This window comes from Harmonia axyridis, chromosome 1 (genome assembly GCF_914767665.1).
Source record: "Harmonia axyridis chromosome 1, icHarAxyr1.1, whole genome shotgun sequence".
NCBI classification, from domain to species: domain Eukaryota; kingdom Metazoa; phylum Arthropoda; class Insecta; order Coleoptera; family Coccinellidae; genus Harmonia; species Harmonia axyridis.
In genome coordinates, this window is record NC_059501.1 from 13910222 (window position 1) to 13938148 (window position 27927).

Below are 27927 nucleotides of genomic sequence, written 5' to 3' on the forward strand. Positions count from 1 at the left end.
CATTAATTCAAGTATTTAACTCACTTGTGTAAATAAATATTGATCGAATATAATTCTTTCAGATAAAAATCATCATAATGAATGAGATCAAAGGAGAGAAGATGGACATGAAGAGACTGACCTTCGACGACCTAAGAAGAATTCTTGGCAACAACTTCACCAAAATATTCAACATAAGCGAGGGCGACATCATTAACATAGGACCCTTTCTCGAACAGGAAGATCCGGATGAATATACTAGGCGTAAACATCGGTGTGGATCTCTAGCTGATCTGGCGTCAGTTTACGCCGAAAATTATCACATATACTGTGCTGTGGGCGTTTGTTTTCTCGGAACAGTTTCTAACTCATTGAATGTGGCAGTTCTGACACGGAAAGAAATGGCTGCCATCCCCATCAACAGGATTTTAACCGCATTGGCCGTGGCTGATATAATGCTCATGGTTGAATATGTTTCTTTTCATACCTATTATCACCTGGATGTTTCCGGCCGTCGAGATTTTCCATACATGGGTGCCGTGTTTGCGCTCTTCCATATACACTTCTCGCAAGTTTTACACACGACGTCAATATGTTTGACATTGGCACTAGCAAAATGGAGATATTTGGCCCTCAAGTGAGTTGGTGTATTAAATTCATAATTATGTATGAACGAGAAAATTTCATGTTGAAATTGAGGGTGTTTGTTATTTTATTGATCCGCGTCAGAAATCATTTCGAACCACATTTTTTTCACATATAAACAACTGATCACCTCATATGAAACAGGAAATCTTTGTTTTTGCACGTTCATGCTCTCTGAATTACTTACAGTGTCCATTGCAAAGATGATAAGGTCTATTTTAATGGTGGCCAGGCCAAGGGCACCATGGTCATTAATAACCTCAGAGTAATAAACATAGACAGAGGGAGCATATTTCATTACCAGTAAGTAAATTTTGTCCCTAACATGAACAATCAAATTTGACATGAAGCGGGCGAAAAACATATCAGTGATGCGATTTCATTCAATATAATATTCAATCATAATGATATAGTTAAATTGTGGATTTGAAAATATATCACAAACCGACAACATGATTTAACCTTGTTGGGGACATGTAAAATTGCGTACACTCCCTCTATCTACATTTATTACTCTGTGTTAATTACTTACCGTAGTTTTATAATATTACGCATCAGAAAATAAGGAAAATAATTTATTCGCAAATTAAGTTATCTACCGCAGATCTCCAAATCATAGATTTATCTAAACATTTTGAATGATGTCTTTGCCAGAATTTTAGATTTCGGCAGTTGTGATATGGTGATTGTGAGTTAATATTGTTTGTAGAAAATACATTTACGGTTCAGTTAGAGAAAGGCTCTGAAATAATTGTCATAAAGAGAAAAGTGGATGAAATTACACAGTGGAAGAAATAAATAAACCTTTGGACTCGCCAACTATGTTACTGTCTATTTGAGCATTGTGCACCGTAAAGCTGTGCGATTTACTCTACCGTAAACAAAATGCACGCTAACAACCAATACGGTATCATCTGTAAAATAAATCGCACGGTGAATAACCAATAAAACAAAACCTTTAGGGGATGCCGCGGAAACGAATAACAAACACCACGCGGAGCCAATAACTTTTTGACGTTTCCTAATTGTGTCACGCTTTTCCAGCTGTTATTAAATTTGCCCAATTTTCATTGAATTGAATGTGGTCGTCGAAAAAGTATGATACACAACTCGAATTGTAAGAATATTACGAAGCTCTAGAATTACGCACTTGCCGTCTTGCGGCCCATGAGTAACTTTTTCTAGTCGCGCGTAATGTGCTTCTCACAGATCTTGTTATGTTATATACAATTTAAACGTATATACTCAACAAAAAACATTTTAAAAGCAACATCAAATATTTCTCCCGTTAGAAAACATTCAATAAATTTGTGAACATAATAAATACAAAAAATATAAATATAACATGCCTACATAAACAAATAACTCAAAAACAGTTGTTGAGAAAGGGAAATGATAGTAATAAGAGCATATTATTCAACGAGCGGTAATGAAGGTCATAACTCATACATATGAAGTTTTTTAAATTCAGAAAAAATAGTATAGTATAATTTGACATGTCGAAGGATATATTTTGTATTGATCGACAGAAAGTAGATAATTGAATTTAAACGAAAATGATTCGACAACTTTGTGTCTAATCCTTCACAATAATATATCTGTATGTTTTGGTGAAGTAGATATACACGTGGTGAGTTTGAAAATTCAATAATTTCGTTGAACTATAAGACACTGATGAGGAAAAATACATTTAAAAATTTAAATAAAAAAATTGCGAAACGTACGTCTGTCTTTATGTTAATTTAGTTGTTCAATTTGTTAACCGTTTACTCAATTTGTACAGTTTAAGTCATTTTGAATTTTCTTTTGGTTGATTATTGAATTTGTCATTTTTAGAATTGGAATATATTCCAAGACAAAAATAAACTAAATATATTATTGTGAAGGATTAGACACAAAGTTGTCAAATTATTTGATTTATATTAAATATCCTTCATTGAGAAGACTCATTAAACTTTTAGAAAATGATTCGTCTCATTTTATTATGGATGTTGTTGAATCTTATAATATATTTTGTCCAATTTTTTTTTCATTAGTTATACCACCTGTGCGGAGCCGGGATAGGCAGTCTAGTTTTGAATATTTATCTATATTGATTGCATTATTCATGTTCAGTGTGCTTCTTATCATGGAGTAGAAAGACGATGCTCTATATTAATTGCTGAGTTCACTAAATTATAGCAAAAAACATTTTTCATGAAACGATGACTTAATTTTTTTTCTGCAAAACCAATCATGAAAATTTTTGTAAACAACGTTATTTTTTTTTATTTTTCGGACATTTTTGGGGTGTATGTAATATTTCATCTTCTCTGTCTGAATAGATCTTTTTCAGCAAATCATTCAGAATAATTAGGTATTAACTCAATTTAAAAACATCATAATTATCAAAGTGACATTCCTACTCACAATAACAAAAATGGAATGTCATTTTTTCCGATTTATCATAGTGAATTAAAGTAGTGGTTTATTATAACTCATACTGTTTGTTAATTGACACTATTAATTGGTCAAAAGCCGTTGAGTAACGAATATATAATTTAATAGGAGTAGATGAAAACATTCACAAGTAATATAGTTAGTCCTTTGTGTTTTTTCGATGCATTTTCGGCATCGATGACCGACTGCCTAATATCAAAACAGAATTGTTTGTTGCTACTGGTGGTCCCTCGTCAGATAAAATTGATAAAGCAAATTATATTAATATCATTTAATGGAATTTATCATGAGTCCTTTGAGTGTTCGTTTTAAATTTTGGAAAGGTTGATTCTATTCAGGATTGAAACATGTGGTTTTAGAAAAAAATTAAATTTTTCTGATCAGGTTCTCAGTCTTACTAATTGCATTGAATTTGGTTTCAATAATAAGTAGAAAACAGAAGCTGCCTCTGTGGATTTATCTATAGCTAATCATACTTAGCACTTCACCTCTTCAACCAGAGGAGACAGACAAAAGCTGATAGCCCATTCTCGTTCTCTTTTTCTGGGAAACTAACGAATCTGCTTTCATATTCGTGTTTGTTACAAGGAAAAGCAAAAATCGTGAAACATTTCTTCAATTTCGAGTGATTTTTTTTGTAGACATGTAAAAACAATTTCGTTTTCAATTCAGGAAATTTTTTTTCAAAAAATTCTTGGAATATTGAGTTGTCAGAAAATGAGATTCAATTTGTCAACCGAACAAAAACAAACATGAACATTTCAGGTTTTGCGTCATTTCGAAAAATTTTTTCTGGGTTCTTCGACTTTTCTGGATAGAGCACCCAAAATTTGCTGGTTCCCCTGAAATTTGACATAATAAGACTAAAAGATTAGCAGAACGTTAATTTTGCTTTACTTTGGCCCCCCCAAAAAAAATCTGGCCTCCTCTTGGCCACCCCTGTTTGGTTGAAAGTTGGCGTCGCCACTGATCCAGTTTATGATGAAACACCCTGAACTATAATAAATTCGAAAAGAAATAAGGAAAGTCGGGAGCTCTCCAAAGGTTTATCATCGCAATTATTTCATCAAATAGAGATGTAGTGTAATGTAGTGAACATACGATGTCAATGTTATCGCAGACCGATTTCGTCATTAGCGTTGTGTCTTTCTGTCAAAGCGTCAGTCAAACAACCGATATTATCTGCCCATATACATAAAATAAACAATTTGTCCTGATTGCAACTATTAGTATCCGAAGGATCTTCCTATAATTGGGACAAAAATATTGAATATTAAAATATTATTATTAAACCGCAGCTTCGCTGACGTCTATCATCTACTTTCGAAAGCAATAAGTTATATAATATAACAAAAATAAAATAAAAAATACATTGCTTATAGAGCATTGACTATTAATATCATTATTGGCCTTTGTTCCCCCAAATAAGATATATTAGGTGTAGTAGAAAGAAATCCTTTATTTTTCCAAAAGAAGGCTTTAGTTTTTTGTTTCTCGCGTAGTCCGATCCATCCTATAGTATAGAATCTTCTAATGCCAGAGCTAAATTTTCAAAGATTTTCCACACCAGAGTGCATTGCGTGCAAACCAATTTCATAAACAATCCAAACCGATGCGCGATGTAGAAATCATCTCCTCTGAAAGAATACCGGTAAAATCCTTCTTTAAATCCGAAATATCTACACCACCGTTAGAAAGTCAAAACTTTAAATCAGACAAAAATATCAAAACATCACACTTGATTTCTGAAGAGAAAGGAGAAATTCTTGAACTTTGTAGTAAATTGAAAAATATCTTGTGTAATGAAAATAGCGATCTTTCATTCAACTCTACAGTTGAACACAAAATACGATGAGAAGATGAGGTACCCGTTTATGTTAAATCTTTTAGACATCTCCATCACATGGAAAAACTCATTCAGGACCAAATTTGAAAATTATTCGATGATAAAATTATACGCCCACCAATTTCATCCTACAGCGCTCCAGTTTTGATAGTAGATATTCATTTCGCTACTGGTGATTCTCCTTTCCATTTGAAGGGTACAGGGGCGGAATCAGCTGAGTCGCTTCTTATTATTTTTGATGTAGACTCATTTTTATCAAGCACTCTGACGCAGAAATTTGGACCTGCGATTCCTGCGACAGAGTGTTCAATTATTTGTATATGGACGTGAATACTACAGATTCATTTTAATGATTATTTTCACTTTTGTGAGGGCATGTTCTGGATAATTAATGAACTACTTTGAATGCCAGTTGATGTGTCCAAATGTTTTTTTTTATTTGCTCAAGCATTATACGAAAATATCCTTGATTAGTTACAATTTGCGTGCCTTCTGCAACGAGAATAAGATGATATTTTATCTATTTCAGTCAAGTTTTGAGAAATATTGTCGAAATTCAATACAAAATTCAGATTATACATCCAAGTTACTTTTGTATTGTATCTTGGCAGTTGGTGTGACTGTTACGAAAATTGACAGATTACGGAATTCGAATTAGAATCGTACGTTTCGAATTTCTCAATAATTTATAATTACGCATCAAATTCGTGAATTATGTCTGATGAAATCGATATGATACCACCAGAATTAAGAGGAAATGCGAATAATGATGCAAATCATTTCACTATATCCAAATTATTATTATATTGAAAATTGAAATGCTTTGAAATTTAATAGGACCTGAAGTTAGTGTGGACAACAAAAAAAGGAAAAATATAACTGAAAACTATGCTGTAATGAACTCATTGAAGCATTTTTTTCAGTACTTTAATGAACTCATTACGATACTGAGATGGAGAAATGAATTAACTACTTTCGTTGATCTTGAGAACCTTGAAAACCTATCAATGCAATTATCACTACATTTGTTGATCCATCTTCATGGAATCATAGAATTTGCTACAATAAATATCTGTCATAGGACAGATGACAGATGAATTCATTATCTTTCTCCTGAAAATTCCTTTTCTGAAACAAATTACTGCAAATTGTCCCCGAGTTTACCCTCTAGCCAATCATTAAGAAAATATTGCTGTTGCTAAAGAACTTGGCCAAAATCAACACAAAAGAACACTAAACTGATTTTCGAGATGGAGAAACTTCTAGATCAGGCCCTGTACTTTCATCCAACGACACAAATAATACATTTAACCACATACGGGATTCTGCTTGGTTGCATTATCATTGGTATTTTTCTGATACTGAAAAACAAAGCTAGTATCTTGAAAGAAGACAATCCAAGAAACCGAACGATAACGAGACTGTTATCTAAACTGTTAGCGCAGCCAGCATTTTGTTTTGGAAGGGGGCTGAACTTCGAAATCGAACTTATTTGGCGACAGCGGAGGGGGATGATGGTTGTTGACTTTAGATTGTCGATTGCATAAAAAAAAATCATTTTATAATTTGGCGATTGAACTGAAGTGAATACTAAAAATAATGGAAATAAATTCATAATGGTATTCAAATCTCCATAGAAATATTGGGACGATAAGATAAAAAAAGGTTTTTGACCATTTTCTGTTATTTATTTTGATGCGAACCCTACAATGTTATATATTTCTGAAATCAGGAAAAATTAAGCTTTCAAAAATTGGCACAGAAATCTAGTGTTCCCATTTAAAAAAACATAACTTTGGGTCATAGCTTCATAATTAAAAACCCTTTTGAAAAGACGAGCACGCCACTGGATTCTACGTAAAAAAAAGCCTGTATAATGTTTCAATTTCAGAGCTCTTTCATCAGTTTTAGCGGAGATATAAATGTTTTTCGATATCGCCATTTTTTCAATTTTCGCTTATAACTCGAAAACAAAAGAAGGTGGCCAAAAATGAATACTATCCTTATTAGTTTCTCAGAAAAAGTGACCGACAATAGGGTATCAGATTTTGTCTATCTCCTCTGGTTTAAAAGTTGTAGAGCTAAAACATCGAAATTTGCCCACCCTGTATATTGCACTACCATCAAAATTTCAATCATACCTTATGTCAGTCTTTTTCACGAATTGTTTTTGTTATATTCTGGCGTCCATAGAGCTGATATCGTTTTCCATCATAAATTACATTTCTCTTTATAATGAACTCAGCATTCATTGATTTCTCTTGAAAGATACTCGTTTTTTTATCAATATCAAAATGAAACCTCTTATTGGAAAAGCCTTTATTGAAAGACCCTCTCTTACACTGAATCGCATTATATTACATTACGTTGGCAGGAAACGACTCTGAGCTTGAATCCTCTGAATTTTCAGTGCACGATACTATCCCCGCTGGTTTATGTATTCAGAAGGTTTTTTTGCCCTAGTTTATTTCGAACCTTTACTCCATTTTCTTTTATGGCTATAAAAGGCAATTTCTATAAATCCGATATTATCGAAATATCACTGAGCACGGTCACCGAATATACTAACTGACAAAGAAACTGCAACACCCAGACGGAGCTGTTTAAATTAATTTTTTTTTTTGGGTAACACATAGATGGTATAGCTAGGGGTAAATAATTGGAATTTGAAGAAAAAAATCAAGGGTTTACAATATTTTTTTAATAAATTTGTTAATAATGTGTTTGTCCACCGCAATTATCTATACACTCCCTGAAACGTCTCGGCATTGATGCAATAAGATGGTCTATTTCTTCTTGAGGGATACTATCCCGAGCTACTTGTACTTCATGTCTCAGAGCCGCCAAAGTTCGTGGGGGCTGGAGTAAATTCCCAAGCCTCCTACCCATGATGTCCCAAATATGCTCCATTGCCCGCCACTCACGAAGCGTTTTTTCGAGCGTTTGGTAGTAAGCGTTCAAGTAGCTTGCGCCGAAATGGTAGCTAGTCTGTCATGCCATCCAGTATTAGATAAGAACCATTGGTAATAAAAAAATTATTTCGAGTAATTTGGTTCGAACTTATCAAACCTTGTTTTCTCAGATTACAGTTACAGATATGGGTAAAATTTGTCGCAAAAAAAAAATTTTTTCGATTACGGTTTTCAAATTGGTAAAAATGATTGACAAGGAAGACTACCTTTCAATGGGACATTGCAGGGAAAGAAGATCTCCAATTAATGAATGTTTATTTCAATGTAAAGAGGAAGATAATAACAATAAACAAAAACAATGGAAAACGATATCGGTCAAATAGCAATTACATCTACTCTTTCATTCTGTAATTTCCTTTGGAATATTCTACTAGTTTGCCATAGGCTTTACTTTTGATATTTCTGTTTGCGTATGCTGAACTTTTTATTTTCCATCGACAGGTTTTCTGCCTAAATATTTCGATGAAACCTATCAAAAATTCTTTCATTTTGCACAAGAATTTGGTATGCTACGAAGTTCCGACGGTACCTGATAAATTGCCAGCTGTCTGTGACCATCTGAAATCCGACCCGGATACTCAATAAAACAAGTAAACATTCTCTCGAGTGGCAGGTTTCGATGGCAGCAAGGGATGACAGACTAGCTACCATTTCGGCGCAAGCTACTTGAACGCTTACTACCAAATGCTCGAAAAAACGCTTCAGGAGTGGCGGGCTTATGAGCGAAAGATCGAGGGATCTGGGCGTCCATGGCAAAAAATTCACATGGGTCACTTCCAAAAAGTTCTGGCGATATGGAGTCGGGCATTATCTCGCTGAAATATTGGAAGAGCAAGGAAGAGCATATGGCTCCACTCTTTCTTGAAGGTAACGCAGCGCTGCCATGTTACCTCGAATAAAGACTAAAGGTGACCTACTTGCATGTGCAATAGCACCCCATACCATAACGCCTACTTTCCGGTGTACATGACGCTCAACACCAAACTGAGGTTCACGTCTTTCTTCCCGACGTCGTATAACCCTTCTTCTGCACCCACGAAGAATCGAGATTCATCAGAAAAGATGACCTATTGCCATTTCAATGTTGACTTTCCCTGCGCCTCTGTAATCGTCACTGTCACAACTGTCACTTATGACAACATGTTACTAAAATGAGGCATAAAATAAATTCGCTACAAAAGATGGCGACTGCTCCGTAGCATACGCTCCGTAGCGGAAACTGGTAGAATGTGTTCAGCAGAAAATTCATAAAATATTAACAACTGTTCACAACTGTTGAGTCTGCTGAATGTACCCATAGATGAATAACGTCATTGAAAACCACGGAAGCAATCTGGACTGTACTGTATCTGAAGGTCTATAGATTTAGACAGGTTGCCTCGTAACTTTCAACCAATCAGCGTCAACCATTCGTGATGTCACTCGGTCACACATTCAAATAAATAACATTTGATTGCGATGAAATAGTGGATTTTCACTGACAGGGTTATCAGGGGAGGATGATAAAAATAAAGATAGTATAGCTGAAAAAAAAGGAATTATTACTTACAGTGAGTCCACCTTAAAATTTCCATCAGATGATTTTTAAAACAATAGAAACAGGAAATTCCATTTGTTTGTATTATAGAATATTCGTTGAGAAAAGTATACATATATGACTTAGAAAATCATAGTCTATATGTTCACAAATGAATCATAATTAAATACTCATAATGTTTATGCCAATATACACAAGATTAACATTTCAACACCTACCATCAATTTTCAATTTCTTAGGTTTGATATTCATCAATCAATCATCCAACTTAAAATGTAAACTGCAAAGTCTTTCATGATTAGGATTCCATTAATCTTTTCTTGCACATTTTCTAACCCATTCTTTTTGAATTTTTAAGTCCTTTGGGAATTCTTTTACCTTCAAGCTCCTACTTCGACATGTAGCCACACTGCATGATACTCCTGCCAATTTTCATATATTTGATACTTATAATCACAACAGACAATATTGTAACAAGTACTAAACCTGAATACCTTGAACACTTCCTTACAAAATCTATCGCAAATTTACAACGTCTTTTGGGAAGCTATTATTTCCAAAAGTACAGGCAAATAATCAAATTCAAGCCGATTACAAGTTGTCTAAAGGAGACTTCTAAAAGAAACAACACAAAATGGAAAAATTAACCGTTTGAGCTTTAAACACGGTGAACAAAACAGCATGGCGATGTCTCTCAATTACGGCCAATAGCGATACAGACACTGGATGACGCGTTACCCCACTCTTCAATCTAAGTTACCAGACAACATGTGTATAGTGTATGTGTATAGACCTTTACTGTATCTGACCGTGGTGTAATCGTCCAGAGATCATGCATTCCCAAGCAGAATTGGGTGTCGGCAATTAGGAACATCCTAACTACATTCTATGTTTCAATCCAGTTGCAAGGTACTCCAACCGTTGCTAACTGCTGTTCATAACAAGTTGTCAGCGGTCGGAAGCACAAGATGTGGTCGGTAGCACTTCAAGTTCAAGCCCATCTAATTCGACGATAAACTGCATAAAGGCTTACAGAACGTCCGTGGTTCGAAAATCTTGATAGACTATTGATGTTATACTCGAGAATCGGTGTCTCAAACTCTCAACGTCATTAATCAAAGATGGCGATCCATGACCCAATTTGTCTATTTTGGCTTTCCACTTCCTCGTCTACGAAGTTCTCAACCTTGTTTAGACCATGCTTAATAACACTGCGTCTCAGAGAATTGGTTACGGTTGAGACGATAAGCAATTCCACTGAATTGAGAGCAACCCACGTAAAGTGGCTTTTCAATGAAGCAACCTTTGTCGAATTCACTCACTTGTTGATAATTTCACATTGTGGAAGAATAGTGTATTCTAAATCAAGTTGCAGAATGGACTTCTATTCCAACTCGAATGCAAAATTCGAAAACAAGCGGCGAAGATGCGAATTTTCGAATGCATGACTGTTGGAATTGCCTTCCTCAACGAGTATAAGACTATATTTTCTCTATTTCAGTCAAGTTTTGTGAAATATTGTTGAAATTCAATGAAAAATGCAGATTATATCCTAGTGACTTTTGTATTGTACCTTGGCAGTTGGTAGGACTGTTACGAAAATTGACAAATTACTGAATTTGAATGGTACTATTTGAATTTTGAAATAATTTATAATAACACATTAAATTCGTGAATTATGTCGGACGAAATCTAATTAACACCACCAGAATTGAGAGAAATTGCGAAAAATGTTGCAAATCATTTAACTATATCCTGAACATATTATATTGACAATTGACGTGTGTTGAAACACGATAGGATAGTCGGTGTAGACAATGCTGTAATGCGTTCATTACAGCACTCTTTTTTAGTGCAGTAATGAACTCATTACATTACTGAAATAGAGAAAAATCGTTTAGTGATTTTGTATTGCAAAATGTGGGTTGTCAGAACAGTTTTCTTCATCTCAAATTTGACAGATAATAGATAAATCCGTGGTAAAATAGACCAAAGTACCAACATATAATAATTAATATAACCATAAAATCTGTGTGAATCTGAGATACTCTCGCACGAGATGTGACAGAATAAATGAATTAGCCACAGAATTAGGAGAAGGGTCCAGTAACGCTTCCTTGTGGAATTCCTATTTTTATTGTTTTCATCTCTGATCTCGCTTCCTGGCCATCCTGTCTTGATCTGAACAACCTGCTTTCTGTCTTGAAAATACATCACCCATTGAAAGACTTGGCCTTTCACGTTTTTTCATTGTTACTTCATACAGAGCTTTGTTGCATCAAGGCAAATATAAATCTCGGATAGGTCCAGAAAGAGTCCAACAAAATGGGACGAAGGGTTTTATGAATAAAGCCCTTCGAAAAGTTGTTTTCCTGTTTCAATTATATATTTCAAATCTTAAAATTGTAAATTCGATCCAGTTGAAAAATTTCATTTGGAAGTAGAATGAAAATTTCAAGCCTCGTGTAAAATTATATGTTGCTGAAATAACATAACCGTAAAACATGTAAGAAGAATATAGAAAGAAATTGCATGAAATTTCCTTCAACACAACACCGACAAGTTGCGATTTCAGATCTTGAAATGAAAAAATAATTTCAAGCTTTAATGAAATTTCAATTCTATTACACCATCAGGACCATGGAAAATTGAAAAAAAAAAATATTGGAAGAGAAATGCCAAATATTTTCGTGATCACACATCTAAACATCAGGTATATTTCCACATAAATTAACGAGCGCTCAAAAGCTCCCGACTTTTTTGATATCGATTATTGAATTCATTCTCGTTGTGGAATTTTACAGAATACATTTGAGGTTATCGTCCGAACACACTAATAAAAATGTGTCATAAAAACAAAACACTGATAGTGACATATTCTTTTTAGATACAACTAAATGTCCGTTCTGTTACCTATAAAGTCAACAGGATATATTTGACAAACTCCAGCTATCTATATGATGTATGATTTCGAAATCTAAAAACAAAGTTATTCAAATATAACCCTGAGTATGACAAATATTTATTTTATAGTATTATGCCCATCTAAACAAATGATATCAAATGTAATATACTGACACAAATTTATTTTCGAAGAGTTCGTTTACGTTACTTTATTTTCATTTCATTCGATCGAATGCGAATTTATGTGGTCGAGAACTTTAACTGAAAGCTCAAGATTGATTATTTCATTTGAGGAATAGATGGGTCAGATTTATCGATAAATAAATACAGAATATTGGACGAAACCGAGCAGTTGATGGATAGGCAGGGTCGGATTATCAATAACGGAAGAAAATGTTTTTTTTCTAATGAATAGAATTTGATTGGTTCAATAATTACATGAGAAATTAAGGCACCATGCGTGACAGGTTATTTTCTTCTGAACGTTAGTGTGTGAACTATATGCGCATAAAGACTGCTATCTCATAAATACCGGGCGTAATAATTATAGCGGGTTTTTTTCATTAGACTAACATTCATTATCATGTTAGAATTAAACTTACACGGTTTAGAACATTTTGTTTTTTGATTCACTTCATTATCTTTTCCTATTATTCTAGAAACACCATTTAATAGTATGACATGATTTTCTTCTTCTTCTTCCTCGTTTTTTAGGACATGGTCCATGTTGTAGCAACAGGGAGGCTAAGTTCCAGCTTTCGTACCATCTTTTCGGTGGTCTTGACAATTTTAGTTATCCGATCTTCAGCCATCTTATCTAAATGATTTCTCTAGCCTCTCCTTCTACCTCTCACCCATTTGTCCATATCTTCTACTCCGTAGTGTTGTCTCATCTCGTTGTTCCTTTGATGGTCCCGCAAAGAATTTACTGTTTTCGAACGCAGTATTTTCATCTCAGCCTCCTGGAGTAGGTAAACGTTTAGTAACTGTTATTTCGGCTTTTGTTTGTGCAGCATATGTCATGATAGGTCTCACACAGGTTTGATAGATTCTTATTTTGCTATTGATTATGCTTATTTCTCCAAATAATGTCAGCAACATTATCAGCACGTGAGTAGCAGAGTGTATCAAGTAGCAGTCTATGGAAACACAAAGAGTACCAGTAATTGTCGAATATTATTATTATTATTATTATTATTATTGAAGAAATTACAGAGTAGAGGCAGAAGCCTATGAACTCAAAGAAAGGTGAAAAAAATAGTTGAACATACTATACATACAGACAACAGTAATAGAACCAAGAACCAGTAACAAACACAAAATTAAGAGCATAAACCATAAACCGAATGTTCAGATGCGAAACCCATTTTCAAACCAGGCGTCAAGTCTGTTCTTGAAGGTGTTTACGGAAGGTGCATTCACGATATCACCGGGGAGTCTATTCCATACACTGAACACTCTATTAGAAATGAAATATTCGCGGCACTTTGCACGAAAACTTTCACGCTTGAGTTTTAAACTGTGACCACGTAGATTGTTTGTGTTCAGTTGGTATAAATGCGAGATATCGGTACCGAACATTCCATGGAGCGCACGGGAGGCTTAGTCAATGTAAGTCGTTACTTTTTTTTGCAAATTCCTTTATTAACGGATTTGCAACAAGAAAAAAATAAATCTTACACGTGAAGAATGTACTCAAACAGTAAGGAAGGGTTTGAGGAAGGTTGGAGTTACCGTAGAATTGGTGAAAACTGGACGAGTTTGTCGGTAGGAGAAGCTAGCAAACTGAACCTCCCAATAACAGCTGATCTAAAGCAATAGACGCGTGCACTTAAGGTGAAAATAATAATCAAATTTTTAATAATAATTAAAGTTTCGTGGTGTTCTGTAACGATTTTTGGCAAGGTATGTATATTGATTTTTTTATTACCTATGTATCTGTTATCAACGAATAGACTTTAATCAATTACGTGTTTTTTGAAGTCCAATTTGTGTTGGTAACTTTTCATTCATCAGTAAAATTTTGCATTAAGCTAGACTTCTGAATATAAGTGCTTTGGATTATCCGTTTTTCCTGGTTAGTTTGATAATATTTTTCTATCGAAATTCCACAAATTCATTTGAATCCATCAGCATATTATACGAGTAATTAGTGTCATTATCAGAATTACACTAAATACATGATTAATTTGTTTCAGATGGTATTTAAATACAAACGCTTATATTGAAGATAGAATAGAGTACAACCAATGGAAGAGGTTCACGATAGGCACACGAGAACTGTTCTTCTCATTCATTGATAGGCAGCTACATACTACTGTGATGAGTGTGAATAATCTTCACACTCATACAATTGCTTTACCTATCCTTTTTGTCCTATGGATGTATCCGTTTTACCTAGGGGAGTCGGGCAAAACAGATAATAGGCACTTTTTTTCTAATCAGAAATTTATTTGAAAGAGTTTTCCCTAGTGTTCACCAAATAAGATTAACTTTATTAGAAATAAATAATAAAAAGACTGTTGTTGATCAGAAATTTGTGTTTTTTAGCCTTTACTTCAATATATTCGTGTTGCCCTGGTTTTCCTTAGGGTTCTATGGCCTTTTAGACATTTAAAGGAGAACTTATCATGATTTTGTGCTGAAAATTTTTATATTGGGGTTTGCGACAATGATTTTACTTCGTAAAATTTTTTCAGACTTTTACAACTTTTGTTTTTACTGGAAACCGACTACTATACTTTATTCATTGTTTTTATGGGTACTTGAAGGTTATACAATTATTGTATTGGTGACAATTGCTGTGAAATCTGATGAAATATCAGATTGAATTCAGTTCGAAGGGATATGAATTCTTCCTACCGAAATTTTTTTTTGTGAAAATAATAAATCCATATCAACCCCAATTTTGGGATTTGATATGATCATTATCTTCAATACCATGTCTGTTGAAAGATTTCCTCGAAAATCTACACGATCATCATCCGATTATCCGGGAAATGCTCACATCTTCCTTCTCAGGTTCTCTCAGTAATTCCTCCAATCTCATGGGATTTCATTGATATATGAGTAACTATTCAGTTCCGAGCACAGAAATGCGGGGACTTCAGAACGATCAGCCTCATAAGCCACTTAATTGAAAGCTCTCCTGAAAATCATACGTAGAAAGAAATTTGTGAAGGGTACAACACATTGATGACTCAGTTCGAATTACTGGATATGGTGGGAATGAGGGCAACACTTTATCCAAGTGTTAATACAATGCAATGTGTTACAATGTGTTAACACCAGGCATGGCATTTTTTTGCTGAGTTATAGCTGTAATACAAAAATAAAAATGAATGAAGCCTGCTTCGTGTACTATTTAGTCCAGTCAATTTGTTTTTAGGAGGCCCCCTCACGGGATTGTTTAGGGGTAGTTTTGTTTACTTCGATTACATAGGTACTTATGTTTTTTTGAGGTGCTGAATCCAAATTTATAGTTTAACACCAAAATTTCAAAACATTGAAAATAATGAAATGAAAAAAATTAAAAATTTCGATTATTAACGGTTTTGTGCATATTACTCGAAAACTATCGATTTTTCTTCAAGTACTTTCCCATACAAAATCATAGTTCATGAAATTCACAACAAATTTGTTTTTCCAAGATATATGAAAATCCGGCAAAAAATGAAATTTTTCACAATTTTGTTGACATTTTATTCAATGTTTCGCCTCGAAATTTTTGTGGTAAACCTCAGATTCCGATTCAGCACCCCAAATAACATGAAATCGAAGAAATCAAAACTATCCCAAAACTTTCCTGTGAAGAACCCATATTGAGTGCCAGTGGACTATAATGCAAGGCAGTTGATAGAGTACAATACCATAAACTCATAGAAGTGGTCGACCAAAAATAGCCCATTTATATCAAATCAGCATATACAGGGTGATTCAAAGCGAGGGCCTATTAGACGTTTATGGAAAATCATTCATAATTTTGAACTGAAAATTTGCATGTTTGAGTTTGAGATAATCACCTAACTCCTTAAAATAATTTGAGACATCTATAACATTCGGTTGTACCGAAAACAAACTACTACTTTCTCATTTCCAATGGCAGGCTAAGTATATTATTCCATCATTAGATAACTTATTTGATAACAATTTCAGCAATGCACCATAACTCTGGTGAAAACTCAACAGTTTATGAGTTAATGAGATCCTTATGAAAAAAAAAATAGGTTGCGACAAGAATTCACTTCTTTTTTAATATTTCTGCAGGAAATGTTTTTTTTTCGAAAAACCTTTTGATTTTCAATACTGCCAATGTATTATGAAACTGCTAGCGGTTGAGATTAAAAATGTACAGGATGTTTATGAGAAGACAATAAACTCAAGATTTTCAAATTACAACCTATATATTTCATTCTTTTAGTCAATTCTATTCATAAAAAGAGGGGGATTTCTTTAACAAACCCTATACCTAAAATTGAATCTTTGAGAGTTATCCAAGAAAAACTTGAACTGAGAACAACCACAATTTTCAACCGAGTGGAGTAGTTTGTGACTTCTTGAAAACATACAAAGAAACTTTAAATCGATGTTTCGATAACTCAATTACACATTTCATGAATTGTTTTATATATTTGTTAATAGCCCTTTTGTCAGATGTTTTCTATGGTTGTATCAACTAACTTTTTATGTATCCTAGCAAAGAACTCGCAAGTTGCTCGAAAATAATCTTTTTCGGCAACCGTCCGGGAAGTGCTCACTTCCCGGACGCTTTTTCTCTGAGAAAGTAGCATTTCCCGGCCTAGTCCGGAAAGTACGTACTTCCCGGACTAGGCCGGAAAAGAATCATAGAATCCATAGCAACCGAGATAACGGCTGACAATTCATATGAAATTAGTTGTCAAAAATTTGCATGTTTTTTGATCGCAATCGCAATAAAATATGGAAAGCAGCAGCGATAGTGTTATTCTACATGGTTGCCGAAAAAATATTGTACGCAACACGCCCGAAAATGGTTTTTTTGGACTCACAGACTTCCAGGACTCGCTTACGCTCGTCCTGGAATTTTGTCTATTCGTCCAAAAAAACCCTATTTTTCGGACTTGTTACGTAAATTACTATTAACGTCATAGTGAAAATCAAAGCAAGTAATAATTGTTATCGAAAAAATTATTATTGATGTGGAAGATTGTGAGTAGAATAGTATACAAACCTCGGGGATAGAACACTTCCCCATTCGGTATTTAATATAATATTTCAAAAACGTGCACTTTCAATCCATTTCCGGAAAGTGTCTTTTTCGCACTCAACTGCATGACCGAACATCGCTCCGCGCCATTCGGGCAACGGCAGGAAATTTGCAGGAAAGTACCATTTTCCTCATTTGTCAGAAAAAAAACTATTGGAGTGGGTTATAATATTTTTAATTCCCCCAATAAGCATTTACAGACTGTCGTATCGTATCGTAGCAAGTTAGCGTTACCTTGACCAATTCCCTCAGTACTGCTCCCTCATTTGCCTCTCAAGAGGGATTACCACCTCGTGGCTTTCAGCGTCAAATATTAGGTAACAATTGATTTCCCATCTATCGTGCCTGCGTGTATTGGCTATGTGAGCGCATCACTTGTATAATTGTGCATAAATATTTTCATGGATACCAATATGTCAGCTAACATTGAAAGAAGCAGTTATAAATTCAACTCTACAATAGGTATTTTTCTTGTTGAACTGAGATTTGGCAGGAACATATTCATTCATTAAAAACAATTGTTGGTATAAGCTTTCAGATTATCAAAGAATCAACTTGTTCAACATCTTAGCAATTTTATCCGATTAAGCTCATCAAAATTGTTTATGTTGAAATTACTCGACTTCTCAGATTTATATACATGCATTTCATTCCATTCAGAGTATAAATGGAATCATTTAATCGTATTGAAATGGGACTCTACCTCATTACAAAGCGATCTTATGATGTATTATGCCTTCATAAGCTGAGCGTTCTATCAGTGGCGTACCCAAGGGATAAGGATAAGAGGGATATTTCTCCCTCCCCAGGAGGAATATCCATCATAAGTAACAACGTTCAATAATTTAATTGTGTGAAAATTGAAGCAACGATTTCATCAACCGCCGTTTATAGTCACAACCATTATTTACATAAAGACTATAAATGCCAAATTGATGATAAACAATCACGTCAAAATTAATGAAATTTTGAAGTAAAACCTCGAAACTACGGAAATTGAAACAGCGGAACTCATGATAGCAATTTTTCAAATTTTTTAGGACCCTAAAGTAAATAACTAATTATATTATATCTAGTTCTCTTTGTCGCAAAAATTAACTTTGTCGGCTTTTTAGTTTTCATTACTTACTGCGTTTACATTTTCACTCACAAAGATAGGTGATTAGTTTGAGGGAAATGATGTAAAATTTATCTATTATATTTCATGTTTAAGTTTGAAGATGCGTTGCATGATCTCAAAACTGATCAAAATATTATAATGAGTAAGCAAAAATCATTGTTAAACTTCTTCAAACGAAGGAAAATTTATACAGTCGAATCTTCAAGTTATTGCCTTTTGAATACAACAACTGACATTTCGACTGGTGAAAATCAATCACAAGAATTGTTTGTAAATTCATTGGATATTGGAAACAGAAAATAATTTTTTTTTGTTTATAACTCGTCATCCCTCGAAGGTCTGCGTACGCCACTGCATTCTATCGCATGTCTTTGGTACATCCACAACAAAATGTTGGAACAATAAGATGAACCCAATTATAACAGTCTTCTTCCGAGTTTTTGAACCAATTCGAAGGGTTTAGGAAAGGAATGGTAAGATAATTCAACAAAGGAGGCTTTTCTATCCTCTTATCTCGGTTCAAAATCTTCTATGTCATACTGTTGTGTTTTATGTCAGTCTCTCTTTAGGTGCACGTTCTCTGAACAAAGCGCTACATCATTTAGTTATAATGTCTGTAATTTGTATGTTTAGAATTTTGATTCCAATTGGTCTCAAACAATAAAGATGCGACTCACTGATAATGAATTTGTGTTAATAAAGGGAGATTTTTTTAGAGCTATAGAACTTCAAATTGCAATAAAACAACGATGGATAATTCGATTGACATGAATTTTATTTATCCGCAAGATAATCTTGTGGCATTACATTTTAAATATGATTTTTGGCATATGACCGCCACGGCTGGCTCGGATGTAGTCCAATCTGGACGTCCAATTTTCGATGACTTTTTCCAACATTTGTGGCCGTATATCGGCAATAACACGGCGAATGTTGTCTTCCAAATGGTCAAGGGTTTGTGGCTTATCCGCATAGACCAATGACTTTACATAGCCCCACAAAAATTAGTCTAGCGGTGTTAAATCACAAGATCTTGGGGGCCAATTCACAGGTCCAAAACGTGAAATTAGGCGGTCACCAAACATGTCTCTCAATAAATCGATTGTGGCACGAGCTGTGTGACATGTTGCGCCGTCTTGTTGGAACCACAGCTCTTGGAAATCATGGTTGTTCAATTCAGGAATGAAAAAGTAAGTAATCATGGCTCTATACCGATCACCATTGACTGTAACGTTCTGGCCGTCATCGTTTTTCTGGATGTAACGGTGTTTCGACATACACTTGAGGATAAGCTTCACTCCAAATGCGACAGTTTTGTTTGTTGACGTAGCCATTCAACCAGAAGTGCGCTTCATCGCTAAACAAAATAAAATGGACGTAGTGCGCGATACGTATTCCGCACAGAACCATTATTTTCGAAATGAAATTGCACTATTTGCAAGCGTTGTTCAGGTGTGAGTCTACCCATTATGAATTGCCAAACCAAACTGAGAATAAATCACTTAACAGCTGTTAAATCGGTCGCCATTTCGAACAGTAATGCCAATTCAAAGCTATGTACCTCGGAAAAACACCCGTTAGTAGGTATATTAGGTACATAACTACGTAGCGAAGAGGAAAGTTATATATTTATTACAGCCGAGCTGCGAAGAACCGCCGAAAGCAGAGAGGAATATGCCATGGTGATATCCAACCTTCATTGACGGAGACGGCACATTGAGAAGAAGAAGAAGAGCTGCGAAGTATGCTGCAGACGCCAGGCTGAGATGTCATAACAAACTTTTTTCAACATTTGTGAGTTCTTTGCTAGGAAACATAAAAGTTAGTTGATTCAACCATAAATTGGATCTGACAAAATGACTGATCATAAAAATGATAGGTGACAATGCTCGCAATACTAAGTGCAGATAAGATAAAATACTGGCGTATTCACGGATTGGATTTCGATTGTGATAATTCTGGCGACTCGGCTTGGAATGGGTCACTTTTTCCCTTTTCTTCCTCATGGATTCACCAATCAACGGCACAATTTTCAAATTTACATTTGTTCTGTCAAAAATCGTTGATCTTGTTATTATTGTTGAGTTAACCTCAAAACACGACAATGATAGAAAGATGACGTGAGCGCCACAGAAAACGAAGCTGAAATCAAGTGAAAGCGGACCAATACCAATAGAATCCAAAAAGGGTACTCCCTTCAATAGTCACCACATAAATCTTAAAGAGTAACTGAGCACACTAGTATTTGAGACATCTACGTGCAGGTAAGGAAAGTGACTCATGCTAGCCGGGAAAGTGACACTTGCTAGCAGAAAAAGTGACATTAGCTAGCCGGGAAAGTATGAAACATGTAATGATTCGCTTCCCGAATGCTTTGAAAGTTAGAAATTCATAGATTACCTAAAGATTATGAGTAAATTTCTTCACAAGCAACCTTTTTCAAGGAATTATGTCAATAATAAGAAAATATTCAATGAATCAGTGAGCGACATCACTGCTAAGAGAGAACCAACGTTGCCACATAACCAAAAATTACTTGCAATTTATGAAAGATATCCGAAATTATTTCGAAACGATTTGGGTCGATGCACAAAAATTGACGAAAAACAGAGATTAAAGGAAAAGGGTCCAAAAAATAAAACTGCATTTCACAAAACTATAAAATATGAAACACATCAACCGGTAAACATGAGTTTATTGTTAATGTACATAAAGCTTTTTGTGTTGCACTCATAAATTAATCAAGTTATCGGAGTGTAGTGTATAAGGGACATTGAATTCCGAATATTTTTTGATCGGAATGTTTCCGAGAATAGAATTAATTTACGGACAGGAAAATGTATCGAGAAATGTATAGTGGGGATATCGATATAATCCAATTCAAGGTTGAAGTTCTTCATTTTATTAAGCTCTTGAAAGAAAGGAACAAGACAGATCCGAGGTTCATAAAATCCTCATTGATGGGCTGATGGCTTACAGTCCACGTTTCCAAATGTAGAATCCATTTTTTTTTAACTTTTTAACTAGGTATCAGTGTTGAATCCAGAAAATTTTCTACGGGGGTAAATTCAACATCTAGGGGGGTAGTCAAAAATTCGTTGTGATTTTGAAATATAGTTTTTTTTCTTCGGAGGAGTATTGGTCATGATCCGGGGGTATTACTCAGTGGCGGATTAAGCAGAAGGCCGAGTAGGCTGTACACTTAATGACAGCAAATTTAACGGAGGAGCAGATTGACCTTTTTAATTTTGATTTACACAATGAAAATAAAAATTTTTATACACCCAATGTACGAATTCGTAAAATGGAGAAAAATTCAAATATTCAACAAAAATGGTGGAGCACAAATCAAAAAGTTGAAATTCAATCGATAGAAAATATAGTTGATTGTTAACTAAGATATCGAAATTTAAAGAAGCAAAAATATATAAATCCGCCACTAGAATCATCAACTTGTATACGAGATACACAACAATAATGCCAAATCTATAACTATCTAGCACTCTCTATGGATCTGCCTGCATCAATTTATGCGTGCAGTTATTAATAACAGATTCTCTGCACACAAAAGAGTGTACTGTATAAAATATTAGCCTATTTACCTCTAATTTCTCAACAGATATTGGTTATTTCTATAATAATCTCGATAACTCCATAAGTTTTCATTATAGGTACCTAAGGGGTTTCTTTGAGTAACCTCCTCTTTTTGTATAGAATTGATTAAAAGAGTAAAAAAAGTAAAAAAATGTACGTTGTAATTTGAAAATCCTGAGTTTTGACGAATTTCAGTTGTCGAGCCTCAAAAACAATCATTACATTTCTTATTCAAACAGCAATCAATATTCATTAGAATATCGTTCGAGTGTTTTGCAGGATCCAAAATTAAAATGGTTTTTCGAAGAAAAATTGTCTGAATGCCGTGAAATTTATATAATAATTGTTTCAAACTCCAACATGCAAATTTTCATCTCGAAATTATGAATCGTTTTCCATTAACATCCAATAGGCCATCGCGCTTAATCACCATGTATTAGTTCAACATGTCGTCGAGTAAGAAGGCTGTTTCATGCGAGTCTCTGAAAGTTGATATTCCTGAATGTGGTAATTGCAAACGTACAATTATAAAAAATATAGTGAAGTGTAATAATTGCACTAAAGTTTATCACCCTGGTTGTGCAAATAAGATAAAAAAGTGTTGTGATGAGGATTTCATAAACTCCAACGATGAAAATTCTTATGATGTTTCTCCGCTGCCAAATAGTGTTAAAACTATATCAAATGAATCATCCCATAAAGAACTCCTACTTAAAATAATCTTCGAATTGGAAGCAAAAAATTCGATTCTAGTAGAAAATAATTCATTATTGAAATATAAGATTTCTACACTCGAATCGGAAGTCATCATTAAAAATACGCAGATTAGCGATCTGAATAAGAAATTAAAAATAAACACAGATGTCAACATGAGGATGGCGGAACATGATTTAGTTAGTTATTCTTCAAGAATAAAGGATGCCGTAACTGACGATCATGCTCGCTCAAGAATTACCCTAGTTCCTACAACAATGGTTCCGTCAGCGGGGACTTCTGCCGCTCCGACGAAACGGATGAACAGCAATCCAAGAAAAGAAAACCAAGTTGTATTATCCAAGTCATCAAATCTACATAATGCTGCTAATGAGTCTATTCCCAACATTAACTTAAAGAAAATTCCACCAAATAAACCTAGTAAGGAAACTGAATGGAATGTTGTTTCCCACAAAAGGGCTGCTTCAAAACGTAATAAAGCACTAGTTATTGGAACAAATGTAGACAGTTCAAATGTCGAAGGGGTAGAAAAATACAAGGCTTTCCATGTGTCTAACTTAAAACCGGATACTACAGTCGAAAACCTGCAACTTTTTCTAAAAAAAAAATTCTCAACAGTCAAGTGTGAAAAATTAACTTCAAAATATCCTGAAAGCTATTCCTCATTTAAAGTGCTTATTTCGAGTTCTGAGAATGAGAAAGCTCTCGACGGATCAAATTGGCCAAATAAGGCAAGTATTCATCGGTTTTTTCAACCAAAGAAAGTGAATCGTCCAGCAGATTAGACATAGCCAAACAAAGAAATTTGAGAATTGTACAGTTGAACGTCCAATGCATATCAAACAAATTGGACATCATCGAGTTGTTCCTGTCGGAAAATAATCCTGACTTTGTCAGTATTGCCGAACATTGGTGCAGTTCCGAAAGTGTAAAAACGATGGCATTGCCTGGATACTTTCAAGCTGATTCCTATTGCCGTCCAAATCGAGCTCATGGAGGATCTATGATCTACGTTAAATCTGGATTACAGGTGAAGAAGTTGTGTGTTTCGAAGTTTTCTTCTGAATTGGAATGTGAAATGTGTGGAATCATGCTAGTGGCAGGTAACTTTAAGTTAGGTATTATAAGTGTTTACCGACCTTGTTCTGGTGATTTTGTTCATTTTCTGGAGAGATTAACATGTGCACTGATTCATTGTTTCTCTTTGGTCGATATCATTTTTGTATGCGGTGATTTCAATGTAGATTTTTTGACAATCAACACAAAAAATTGTAAACTATTGATCGACTTGTTGGAGTGCTTCAATTTAAATATAACATCTAAGGTCCCAACAAGAATATTTACAAACGTAACTGGCCATGTATCAATTTCAAAGGTTGATTATATATTAACAAATGCTAACCTGTCTGATTGTACGACTGAGGTTTTTGAGGCACATATTAGTGATCATCGTGTAATATCTCTTGACTTTCTCGCTGATCTGAATGTCATTGATGAGCCTCTATCAACTAATAACAATCAACTAGTCAGGGATATGAGTAGGCAAAATCTTGATGAGTTTACTTATCGGATATCCATGAATGATTTCTATGAAATATATGAACGCACACATGTTGATGAATGTTTCAAAGCTTTTGTCGGTATTATTCAGAATACTTATGATACATGTTGTCCATTAATAAGAAGGACTAAACAAATTCATGATCGCAAAAAATGGATTACTCCGGAAATCATCTCTGCTAAACGAGAGTTGAAGGATATCTATTGGTTGCATACGAATATTAGAAATCAATCTACTTATAATTTGTATAGAAACGCCAAATATTCTTATAAGTCCCTCATAAAGAATTCAAAGCTCAAATATCATAGTGACATTATTGAAAAATCAGATAATAAGAATAAAACTTTGTGGGCGATGGTGAATACGTTAACTGGCCGAAAGACTGAGAAGAAAGAATCTATGGTTCTTATTGTTGACAATGTTCCGCATAGTGAAGCTGATGAACTAGCTGAAATTTTTGCGGAACATTTCTCCACAGTAACTGAAGCCACTCTCAGAGATTATTATAGAAATTCACTATCTATGTCATGTACCACGTCTTGTATTTTGAATTTCAACTTCTTCTTTTATCCTGTAATGAATCATGAGGTGGTTGATGTAATTAATTCTCTAAAAAACAAAAAATGTATAGGTACTGATTCAATTTCCGCCAGAATTCTGAAATTGATAGGTCCTGACATTGATCGGCACTTTGCCCATTGTATAAATTTATCAATAAGCACGGGCGTATTTCCTTCCCTTCTTAAAAAGGCCATTGTTATACCTATTTTTAAAAAAAATGATGTTCATGATATTGAGAATTATAGGCCCATCTCCATTCTGAGTGTATTCTCTAAGGTTTTCGAGAGAATTGTATTTAATAGAATGATGAAATATCTTGATGAATTCAATATACTAGATAGTGCTCAACACGGTTTCAGAACTGGCCGATCAACTCAGACGGCAGCGATTCATTTTATTGAGTTTGTTTATGAATGTCTCGACACTGGCTTATTTGTCGCTGGTATATTTTTTGACTTGTCTCGAGCTTTCGATAGTCTGCCTTTTGGATTTATTATTGACAAATGTTATAATCTTGGTTTAAGAGGAATATTTTTAGACTGGCTCGGCACTTATCTGCAGGGTAGATCTATGCGTGTAAGGGTTCAGGACCATTTGTCTGGCGAGCATGAGTTAGGTATGGGTGTGCCTCAGGGATCTGTTCTGGGGCCATTGCTTTTTTTACTATTTGTCAATGACCTACCAGTAAATTTAAGAGAAATGGTAATTAACTTGTGTACCTATCAGGGCTTACAGTCATCAGTGGATGGAATCAAATTGGCTTTATTTGCTGATGACACCTCAGTAGCCATCTCAGCCCCCACATTTCTGGAGCTGCATAGGTTGTGCGAGCTTTTACTGAATTCCTTTGTAATGTGGTGTCGTACCAATAATTTGATGGTCAATGTTGACAAAACTGTAATTATTCATTTCTCGATCGGAGAAAGTGATCGTAGCTTGGTCATTCGTCATCTAGATAATACCATAACAGCAAAAAATTGCACCAAGTTTCTGGGCATCCATATTGACGAAAATTTGGGGTGGGGTTTGCACGTTGATGTTTTGTGCAAACAACTTAATAGTTCATTTTATGCAATTTGTAGGGTCAGAGATTCAGTACCTCTGGGGTCACTGCTTAATATTTATTATAGCCTGGTCTATTCCCACTTGTCTTACAATATTCTTCTGTGGGGGAGCTCATCTGGAGCCAGTAGAGTTTTTATATTGCAGAAGAGAATCTTGCGCATGATTTTCAGGGTGGGTCCACGTACTTCTTGCAAGAGTTTGTTCTTGGAAAATGACATTCTCACATTGCCTTCTATTTTCATTCTCAAATGTCTTACCTATACTAAGGAGAACGAAAACAAAATAAAAAAACTTTCTAGTTTTCATGGTTATAATACAAGAAATGAGGGAACATTATTTATACCTAAGCATAGAACTAGTAAATTTGAAAAATCTCCATTATATCAATGTATAAAATTGTATAACCATGTGCCAGATTATATAAAATCTCTTAATGTAAATAAATTTAAGAAAGTTGTTAAAGCATTGATGTTGAAAAAATGTTATTATTGTGTAAATGATTATCTTTGTGACTCATTTGAAACTGGTTAATTATGTTTTTTGCTGACTTGTCCTATGCACTTGTTTGTTTTACAGGATTAATAAACTATTATTATTATTATTATATTATTATATATAAAAATGAAAAGTATGAATTTTGTAGCTATATCTATTTGTTTTGAATTATATCGATTAAAGAAAAATTACAAAATTATTCGAGCACTCTCCACCGTTCACTACATCAAAGACAAACATACCTTAATTTGCTGCTTCTCAACTATGGCTATTGTTATACTGATTCTGGTTTTATTTTTTCCAGATATCCAGAAAGGGGTCACATTCTAGGATCAGACAAACGCTGCTCCTTGGCTATCACTCTCAGCTTCATCATTCCTATCATTCTATGTTCTCCTACATTTCTGTCATTCCATATAGAATCGACCGTAATAGAGGAAGACAAAAACTACACCCTCTACACTGCGGCGTTAGTGGAAGAATTGCGTGAGAACGAACTTTTGCTCAAAGCCAACTTCTGGATCTACGGAGTGTTCATCAAACTGCTCCCCTGCTGCATACTCTCCGTTATCAGTTGTTGGCTAGTAAAGACACTCATAACAGCCAAAAACAGAAAACGAATTCTGAGAGGCTATGGAACTGACCCTGTCCGCGCAGAAGGGAAAACTAAGGCTGAGATTAGAGCTGATAGAACAACGAGAATGCTTATAGCCATTCTGCTGCTTTTTCTTATCACGGAATTTCCTCAAGGTTTATTTGCGCTATATATAGCCCTTAAGGGAGAATATTTTTTTCTCGTTTGTTACCAGAAATATGGGGCTGTAATGGATATTTTGGCCTTGAACAACGGTTCTGTCAATTTCATTCTGTACTGCTACATGAATCGGATGTTCAGAGTTACTTTTGGACAGCTATTCAAGAAAAGACTTCTCTCTAAACTCAAAGATAACACTAATTCAGAAGTTCAGTCCACTTTGGTCTAACTTCAACAGTATTCAAACGTGTAGATTGAATGTTATGTATGTTACGTTGGATGTTATATTTGTGTGGAGACTATTCGATCATTTTCAATGTTTTCGAATCGAATATTGACATAAATCATTCAACTCAGAATTTGACAAAAAACATAATTGTTCATTTGATCTGAACTGGATGATGTCTAGATTTCATAATACCTATATGTATTTCTTCCGAATAATTATAGCATGAAACGAATTATATTTCCATGTTGAATTATCGATGTTTATCTG

General features: G+C 34.6%; 1 protein-coding gene across 1 annotated transcript in view; it reads left to right on the forward strand.

The window, feature by feature from the left end:
- The window catches only part of LOC123670562 (G-protein coupled receptor dmsr-1-like), a 59320-nt gene extending 31602 nt beyond the window's left edge, over positions 1-27718 (forward strand). The window contains exons 2-3 of the mRNA XM_045604055.1: positions 63-616; positions 26982-27718. Of these exons, the coding sequence (XP_045460011.1) occupies positions 78-616; positions 26982-27660 (1218 nt within the window). The 5' untranslated portion in view covers positions 63-77 and the 3' untranslated portion in view covers positions 27661-27718. The remainder of the gene's footprint in view (positions 1-62; positions 617-26981) is intronic.
- The last annotated feature ends 209 nt before the right edge of the window (positions 27719-27927 follow it).